The sequence below is a fragment of the Lipotes vexillifer genome, unplaced genomic scaffold (genome assembly GCF_000442215.2).
Source record: "Lipotes vexillifer unplaced genomic scaffold, Lipotes_vexillifer_v1.1 scaffold1201, whole genome shotgun sequence".
Taxonomy (NCBI): Eukaryota; Metazoa; Chordata; class Mammalia; order Artiodactyla; family Lipotidae; genus Lipotes; species Lipotes vexillifer.
The window spans coordinates 2,154,054-2,163,789 of record NW_006783542.1 but is presented as its reverse complement, the minus strand read 5'-3'; the positions used below and the strand labels follow the sequence as shown (position 1 = coordinate 2,163,789).

Genomic DNA, 9,736 nt, shown 5'->3' with positions numbered 1-9,736 from the left:
GGACACTGTGGTGACATAAGCGGGAGGGGTCCCTCACGGGGCGCTGACAGAAGTCCCGTCTGCCTGCACCCAGCGGCTGCTGGGCCTCTGGTCCCTGGACTCCGGAAATACAGCCCCAGGGTAGCCCACTCGTGAGCTACGGGACAGCTTTAAGCCACACCCTAGACGTGGGACGCTGGGCAAGTTCCTTAGCACACGTGAGCTTCTATTTTCTCACTGAGAAATCACGGACTCAAATTCCTGTCTTGTGAGTTGCTATACAGATTACAGATAAAATGTTTTTAAATTGCATAACTCAATATTAAGTCCCTAGAAAACAGTTTATTATTATTAACGTCACTATCTTTGTGGCTACTGTGAATACTCAAGGCAGTCTTTGAATACAGTCGGAACATCTCTACCCCCAGGAAATGGACCTCACTGACACTGTCACAGGCTGACTCCTGGTAAGTCCACACCCTGTGTAGTACCCCTCATACTGACTCCGGGCTTGGCCCTGTGACTTCCTGTGGCCCCTGGGACATCGGCAAACGGGACACAGCAGAGGCCCGAAGAGTGCGTGTGCGCGGAGCTCGCCCCCACTGGTGACGGCTGGAATTCAGCTGCCGTGTGAAGCAGGGGCTGCTGGCCTGCCTGATGACAAGAGACACACGGCCCACTTGCCCCAGACGTCCCGGCAAAGCCACCAGGAAGGGAGAAGGCCAACCCTCGGCCGCGCACCAACTCACCACACTCGTGAGTGTGCCGGCACCGCCACACGGACAACAGAGGAGCCGCCGCGGCAGGGCCCTTTCCAAGCTACCAACCTGTGACACTGGGTGCGTACAAAGAGTCGTGCTACCTGCCACTAAGTTTTGGGATGGCTTGTTATGCAGCAGTAGATAAGTAACACGTCAAATAAGTAAAAGAAAGGGAAAAACAAATCCAAGTCAAACTGCTTACATTTACCGCAAAATATAATTAACATTCCTTACGACTACATTTGTATGTAACACACGTGGCAACTGTCATTTTACGAGGCTGTACCTGTGGAGGTTTAAAAAGAGGAGACATGCACTCAACAAGGGCCTGCTCAGTGTGCGCACGCGTGCCAGGCGGCACCTGGAGGTTCAGGCACCACCCGCCCCCCAAGGCCCCGCCAGGCTGTGCCGAGCACCTGTCCTGCACAAGGCCCGGCGCTGGGCACCAGGAAGGGCGCGAAGGTCAGCAGGACACACGCTGTGTCCCAGCGCCCCCACAGCTCGCTGTGGGGGAGAGCAGAGCAGACAAGAGGAGAACCGAGGTAACACGAACGCTAAGTAGTCCAAGCAACACAAAGGTTCCAACCACAGCTGCAGGAGTCAGAAGAGGGGAGGAACCCTTGTAGCCGTGACGACAGGGCTTCACAAAGGACGCTGCTTTGAGCCGGGCTCTGAGTCAGGAGTAAAATGTCCACAGACAGAAGTGCACAGGGAAGCCCACGGCCGCCGCCAGCTTCTGAGACTGACCCGCTGGAGCCTCGGCCTCCTCCTGGCTCCTGCCCGGCCTTCCCGACGCAGAAACAGAAACACACATCCCCTGGGGCCACCCCTCCTCCACCGACTCCATCTCACCTCCCAGACCCCGTACGTAGCTCTTTTCTGACGACCCTTCCCCTGGGGAGATCTTGCCCTTGCCCCCAGGGTGAGCTTTCTGCCCCTGCTACTCCGAGGAGCCCAGATCAAAGTCGGGGGCTCGGGCACTCCGCCCACAGCTGTGAGCCCCAGGTCACCTCACCTGCGGTGTCACTTTCCCGTTCTAAAAAGTGGAGGCAATAATACATCACCTCAGAGTGTGGGTGTAAGGATTAAATAAAAATGTGTTAAGTGTGTCGCAAATTCAAAAGCTGTATATAGGGACTACCCTGGTGGCCCAGTGGATAAGATGCTGCACTCCCAATGCAGGGGGTCCAGGTTCAATCCCCGGTCAGGGAACTAGATCCCGCATGCTGCAACTAAGAGTTCACGTGCCACAGCCCGTGTGCTGCAACTAAGGAGCCCGCCCACCACGACTAAGACGTGGCGCAACCAAATAAATAAGCACTGCATAAATGTGAAGCGTTATTCGGTTCTGTGAGAACCGTCCCATGTGTAGATGTATTTCTGATGTATTCGTGGGAGGAGGTGAGCTCTGTGTCTTTCTATTCCGCCTCCTTGATCTCCACCCTAAAGTGTCACAATAAACCCCCAAACTCAATGCAGTGTTTTGGACTAGTGAACACCACTGGCTGCATTTATCTCTCTCACGTGACATGGGCTTTATTCACGTACATGCCTTCCTATCCCCCTACATCCCCGAGGTACAGTCAACAAAACGTTCAGTGGATGTGGCTGCCCGTCACGTGCCAGGTGCAGTGCTGAGACCTGGGAGTGACACGCCTGGAATTCCCAGCCCAAGGGTGCTGCAACCGAGAGGAATGAGCAGTGCTGGGGCCACACGGCAGGGGAGCACCGGGAGTGGTCCCTCCTCTGCAGGCTCCTGCACAGGAAAAGCCTAGAGAAGGACTCTCCAGTCTGGCAGAGACCCCACAGCTTCTGACGGAAATCATGGCGATAAACATCTGATGGCCAGGAATGAGTTCTACAGCACGAAGAACCGTTCAGGGGCGGGACACTCAGGCTCGTCTGGGAACTCCAGCGATCCAGCTTGGAGAGCAGACGTGTGCACTTACAGACAACACTGGAAAGGTCAGCTGGAGCTAGACTATGAGAGGCCTTGAAGGCCGGGCCACAGGGCTTGGGACTTACTCTGCAGGCGGAGTCAGGAAGGTGGTCATGGAAGGTTTCTGAGCAGGAGTGCAGCAGCATCAAGGGGGGCGGGGTGTTTCACCCCAACAGCAACGTGGAGCTGGGCTGCAGGGAACAAGAGACCTGAGGCCTGGGGGCACATCGTGGGTAATTTCAGTAGCCCAGGCAGTGCCCTCCCACTCCGCCAACACCTTGGGAGCTAACACAGTGATCCGGCACAGAACTAGATGCTCATTCCAGACAATACTGGAAGCCTAAGACATGTAAGCACTCAGTAAACAATACAAATATTAAAAAGATGAACACATACAGGTTTTGACAGATACTACACTGGCATTTCCAGAGCAAGCTGTGCCTGCTTAGGAATAGCAATTCAAGACTCAGTGAACAAAAGGTCGTCTCCTCCACTACAAACCTAGCTGGGCCTGCCTGTTCTACACAAGCAAAGGGTCTCTAACTTCCTCTGAGAGACGGAGACACAGACAAAGGCAGTGCTCTCCTGCAACTGAGAGAAACACGTCAGTGAAGGCAGACCCACGTCACAAGAGCTGGGGCCCAGCAACCGAAAAGAGCTGAGCATCTTCGTGACGGGCAGCCGGCGAGGGCAGAGTCAGAGGGAAACACAGACTTTACTGTTGACAGAAACTGAATGTGGACTCTTCCCTCTAACTTGGTCCTCTCACTGAAGACACTGCATCTTCTCGTGGACACCAGTCTGGAGAAATAACATGCCGGTGACTGCGGGACACGGGCAGGTGAAATCTGAGTTTGTCACGAGCTCCCAGTTACCCACGAGGACTACTCTGCAGCAGGGGGACCTCTACTCAGCAAAGCCCCATGTGTCTCTTTCCTAAGTGTTTGCCTTACTGTGTATCAAAACCCCAGGCCAATGTATAGCCTGGCACTCTGACATGCCCAGCACGCAACTCTCACCACTGGGGTTCCTGTCTCGCCATATAACAAACTTAAGAAGCTCCACATGATGTATATCATCAGTACGAGTCATAAGGGTAAATGTGACTATGTTCCTTCTTCAATCCCCCAATCAGGAGTTGAAGGAGCTTCACATAGTGGGAAGGAAACAGAAAAAGACTTGGAAGTTCTGTTTAGGGAATCGGTTCCACCTGAGGGCCCTGGCATCACCTGCCTTGTGACAAGCAGTGACCCCCCGTGCTCTGGAGACAGAGGGTCTCGGCATCACCCGCCTCCTTCTCGGTTTCTGACTCAGAAGCCTCATCTTCACCTTCATCCTCGTCTGAGCTGGAGCTGCTGGATTCTTTGTTTTCATCCTCCATTTCTTGGGGCTTCGGTGTCTCCTCCTCATAGAGCATCTTCTCTTTGCTAAATCAAAGACGGAAATTTGAGCGCAATTCAGAAAGGACACACCATTTCCTACACTCACTGGGGATGCGGTATGAGAAGGACCAGCCTATGAAGCTCTGTGTGGAAGCAGGAACAGAGATATATTCAGATCCTCCTTTACATCTGTATTCTTCTGAGCCCTGGGTTTTCTGCTGACTAAGGGTTGGTATTGGATTTGAGAGTGTGACAGGAGAACCAGCCCGTTTAACACACAGGGACAGGCGGGCGGTGCACCTTCTTGATGGGCGAGCAGGTAAATGTTTTTAAAACTCATTTAACAAACGTTCACCGAGTGCTTCTCACACGCCAGGACCATGCCAGGCGACAGTATGGTGTAAACAGGACAGACACAGCCCCTGAGCTCAGACCTTCTAGTTAGGGAAGCAGTTGGGACTAAGAACCCTTCAGCTGGGAAAAAAGCAATGCACACAGTCTCCGTTAATTCACAAATTTAAAACACGCCCACCCACGCTCAGTGTCCCGCCCCACAAGTCAATGCCACTCACCTCCTTGCCCCTCAAACATTCCCACACGTGTTTAAAGATCATTTGGCTACAAACACGGGGTCTCTTCACTGTAGAAATTCTCAAGCTAAACGTGTCACACTCAGCAGGGCTCATCACACTTCTCAAACCCAAATATCTTACTTCTTAAAGAGTCTACCGTGCAACTTGCTGTTCAGGTCCGACTCAATGAGCTTATTCCGTGTCTCTTTTTCACTTCGAAGCTGGAAATTGAGAAAACAGCAAAAAGGGAAGACGTTGACTATTGGTAAAAAATCAGCAGCCACGAGAAAAACTAAAATGGCCCTGTTACTGGACCAACACCAAAGGGGAGGAGAGAACTGGGGAGAAGGGAAACACATCAGCTGTGTGCTGTGTCTCCTTGGAAGATAATGGCAGAGAAAGATCCTCATTCAATGAGAAGAGGAAATCCATGGCGTTAGAGCTTCAATGAAAACTCCCCCATCAAATATCCAAACCCAGTCGTCCCAAGAAACCTAAGTGTAAAAGGATAAAACGCCAGAAGTACCGCTGAAAGAACTCTCCATGATCCGTATAGTGAATTAAGTTGGCAACGCTTCTAAAGAAGAAGCAGGTGCCAAGTGGGAAATAAGCCCTTGGAAAAAACTGTCCGGTACTTAGACACACGCTCTAGACAAAATGTACTTAAATCCCTGGACCCCAAAGTTATGCAGGGGGCAAAGGCAGGCACCATTCCCAGTAGCAGAGAAATGTTATTTAGTGAGGATATTACTCATGTTCAAAGACCGAACCATGCTGGGTAAAGGATACACGAGAATTCTCTACTATTTCCACAACGTCTTTGTAAGCTTAAAAATTATTTCAGAATAAAAAATTTAAAAAGCAACAAACACCTAACCATGCAAAATATCATCATATATTAGGAAGGCTGCTGCTGCTCAGAAATAGATTCCAGCTGCTCATCAGAGGAGACAACTGAACCGCAAGCTGCGTCTGCGCTCTGGGTCTGCAGCTTTCCCAGCCAGCCCTGAAGAAATAAGCATCTCCACTTCCCAGTCCAGACGGTGCTGAGCACAGGGGAGGGCAGGAGAGCTGATCTGTCCCGTCACTGAACCACACGGGTCTTTCATTCAGAACTGCTCTCAGCCTCTCACATTCTCCTGAACTTGAGCTCATGTGCCCTGAGCCACAGCCCACGCAAAGGAAAACACAAGGAAAGCTAGTGATTGTTTTCTGTCCTACTCTGCTTAAACAGGAGATTCTCAAGCCCCTAATGTGACTGACTTCATCCTCCTCACCTAACTACTCCTCCCTCTTTCAGGCAGAGTGTGACTCACTCCCTGTTCACTCGAGTATTAGCAGGGTTTTCCACCCTGCAGTCTGGACGTGGGTACCATGCTTACATGGTCCTCCTGCGCTGCATGGAGCAGAAGGGCACAGACAACCAGACCATCAAAGATCTAGAAGAAGAGGGAGAAGAGGACTGGGTTTTGGATACTTGATGAACGGAATAAATATGAATCACTGACCAAGCACTGTCCAATGCCAAATGTTTTCGTTTTTGTGGGTTTGTTTGCTTTTTAAGAAATATATCCCTCCCTGTAATCAATTTTCTTTCAACAAAGAAGTCCTTTCAGTCAATAAGGAAAAGTTATGAGGTGTCCTCTACCCCTACTTGCAAAAACTTCTGACTTGAACACACCACGCTCATTTTCTAGAGCTCAAGGGTAACTAGAGTCGTCGTCGTCATCGTGTTTGCCTTTCAGCTGCTTGAAGGCTCTAAGATAATGAGGAGATAACAAGCGAACTTTAGCAACAACAGTTTCTGGGATATTTTCTTCTAACAGACTCTGCGGATATTCCTGGAGGGAACGACTGCCATTGCTGGAATGCAGGGCCGTCCAACTCCACTCTCAGCGGACAAACTACAGCTGGTGTGGCCTGTGGCGTGGACTGTCCCCCCAGACTCACCACGCTCTGCTTCTTCTGCAGCATCTCCAGGTGCTCCACGAGGCCCTCGTCAGCCACATCAAACGGTGTCTGGCCCTGGCAGAGAAAAGGGGCGCCATGACCCATCGGAAGCAGACGCAGCGATCACGGGGCTTTATCAGAGAACTAGTGGATGGCCACTGTATGCCTCTGACTCCAGAGACAGCTGCTTCACTGACTAGTCTACTCGACACCGTGGTAATACCTTCGTGTATCCCAGAGGAAACACAATAAGAAACAGCAAACCCTAAAATACAGGGCTTTATATTTTGTAAAGCTGTATGGAGGAAACCACCACATCATTTCTAATGTTTATTGCCTCTTGGCAAATGATCAACTGAAATCTCTACTTGTACCTATTCTAAAATGCTCTTAATTGCTGTGATAAATTCAACAAAGGGCTCTTAGAAGGCTCAGAAGGAGGTCCAGGGCACAGGTGCACTGAAGGCTAAGTCCCAGGAATCATCTCCCTTTAAGTGAGAGAAGGGTTGTCTCTTAGGAAACAGCGCAGTTAAGGACCCTAACCCATAATGCGAGAATGAACCTTGGGTCAGGAGAGATGGGAGGTAGATAAGAACATCTACCAAGTCAAACGCCATGTCTCTGGATTCCTAGAAAACCAGCAGATGTAGGGATAGAAGTTGCAGGACTTCTGTGTCACTTCAAGCGCGGCTGAAGAAGACTTTCAGCCAAACTGCAGGATCATCATCACAACGTTTTTTTAACAACTGGATGTGACTAGGGCTCAGCTCTGAATTAAAAGTAAAAACAAAGTATTTCATAGTTCACCACAGACAGTGGCCTTGGGCTTCCCAGCTGCTCATTTCTGCTAAGGGGAAAAATCTTTTTTTTTTCCTGTGTGTTTGCTTTAGGGGCTTCAGCATAAACAGAAGCAGCAGAGCGGCTCAGTGGAGCTTTATGTTACAAAGCCAACGTGTCTGCGTGGATAACGGGGCGGGAAGCAGAACTACAGCTACCAGGGATGCCCAAGCCTGGACAGCAAGCCTGGTCACTTAGCAGGGACTTGAAGCCTTTTGTTCCCGAGCCCCGTTAGAGGGTGACGCTCACTAACCAGTTTGCTCCTGACGTCCATGTCACAGAGGGCTTCTGCCAGGATGGAGCACGCCTCCTTCACCCCCCAGTGTGCAGCGGCATGGAGCGGGGTCCAGCCGTCGCGGTCCTGGACATTGAGCTCATAGCCAGCCTGAGTCAAAAGTCTGAGGAGAAACCCCAAACCAGCCATTACGTGCTCGGTGGCAGAGCTCTGTGCCACACCAGCGGCCACCCAGCTGGCGTTTCAGGCCCTGCCCTGCGCCGCCACCCGGCCGCTACGGCCCAGCTCGGCGCCAGCTACTGCCTGAGAGCCGCCACGGGTAAGCTTCAACCACCCTCGGCCAGAGGCCGCGGTGCTCCGTGGCACACCCATGTCCCACCACGCAGGCACCTGAGGCCAGCCAGCGCCTAGCTCAGCTCCGTCAGGGGGTGCTGTCAGCTTTCCAGCGCAGGAAGCGGCTGTCGGGCACCTGATTCTCTCACTCCCTCACTAGCTCTCTGGCTGGTCTTCCCCGGACACCACGCTCGCACCTCCGACTCCACGGGAGTACGTGCAGGGGCCGCTTGCTAACGCTAAGGCCACGGCCCAGCTGTGTGCGTGGAGGACAGCGTGACTCTTGAGGCCCTGGCGGCACCGGGTGGATGCCGGCGGTCTACATCGTGGGACTCCAGACGCCGTCCAAGAAACGAGCACGTGAACATGCTGCCAGGCAGAAAGGTGCACCGACACTCACCACACAGACTAGGAAGCTCATACTGGGTGGAACACGAGGCAGTGAGAGCATCTGGCGACAAGACACATGAGGTGCCGCCAGCAGCCCAGGTACTGGGCAAGCCCAGGAGCAGAGCCACACAAAGCGGGGAAGGATGTAAAGGGAAAGGGGGACAGGCAGAGAAGAGTCCAGACTCCTCGTGTGCGTGTGACCATCCTACTCCAGCTGGATGCTGCACGCTCGAGACCTGTGCCATTAATCTAACGAGTCAAAGAGGACCAAAAGGATGGCCAGTCTGCTCTGTGCTGCATGTCACCAGAAGGGGAGGTGCCAGGGGTGCTAACGATGAACTGTGGAGCCGGAGGCGGCCACGCAAGGTCCCCTTCAGGCCAGTCCAGCTCAACTCTGCCTCACGTCAGACCCATCAGGAGAAGCTAGAGGGCGGTGTGGTGGGAGGAGGGAAGGGAAGAGTCCCAGCAAACACAGAAGGAGAGACTGCGCGGCCCAGCAGGGAAGCAGCAAAGAAACGCCGCGCAGCTGAAGACCTAATCCGCCCCGTCCAAACCGACCCCTCTTCTCCCGGTCTGTGCAGCCCAGACCACGTGCGTGGACGTTACCTGAGGACCTCAGAGTAGCCCTTGGCGGCAGCCACGTGGAGGGCAGTGGCCCCTGAGCGCGCCTGCCTCACATCCTGTATTTTCCCGCTGTTGAGCCACTGGCGGGCGTCCTGCAGCATTTGCTGTTCCTCTGCCTTCCTCGACTGCTCGAGATCGACCCCTGCAGAAACCAGATCCAGACAGCCAGCATCACCAAAGGTCCCTTAGATTCAAAACACATCCTAAGTACAACCACTAATGGCAGTTGAGTCATCAAGTGGGGTCGTCTTCAGATCTATCTGCATTTAGAAGAGCCATGACATTTACAGACTTATCAGTAGTTTTATCAGGGTGAAATCACCAGGTTAAATAGTACTTGATGGCAGAGGGACCATACTTAACGGTGTTTTCAATTTTAAGAACATAAAAACCAAAGGGGATATTATTTTATATTATAGTATTTGTACAAAGTACACATTTCAAAGTCCTTTTACATGTTATACCATTTTAGCTTCCCCACAATCCTTTGAGGTAAATATAATAGATACTGCTATCCCCACTTACCAGATGAGGAAATACACATACAAAGGTCACGTGCCTCACTCAAGGCCACAGAACACATCAGAGCTGTTGCCAGAACGCTGATATCCTAGGCCCCCGTCTTCTCCACTTTGCCACTCACTACACCTTAGGATTGGTGTCAAAAATCTTAGTTTCAGGTATAATATACTTTAAAAATTAACTACCTCTGAAGTTCATTTCCCTGTGTAGGG

The 9,736-nt window shown here is 51.9% G+C and overlaps 1 protein-coding gene across 1 annotated transcript in view; it reads right to left on the bottom strand.

The window, feature by feature from the left end:
* PPP1R12B (protein phosphatase 1 regulatory subunit 12B) overlaps positions 1 to 9,736 on the bottom strand; it is a 155,549-nt gene that overhangs the window by 125,768 nt on the left and 20,045 nt on the right. Inside the window, exons 4-8 of the mRNA XM_007456154.1 lie at positions 8,985 to 9,144; positions 7,674 to 7,818; positions 6,584 to 6,658; positions 4,775 to 4,854; positions 3,967 to 4,106 (exon numbers count right to left, since the gene is read on the bottom strand). Coding sequence (XP_007456216.1) covers positions 3,967 to 4,106; positions 4,775 to 4,854; positions 6,584 to 6,658; positions 7,674 to 7,818; positions 8,985 to 9,144 — 600 coding nt within the window. The remainder of the gene's footprint in view (positions 1 to 3,966; positions 4,107 to 4,774; positions 4,855 to 6,583; positions 6,659 to 7,673; positions 7,819 to 8,984; positions 9,145 to 9,736) is intronic.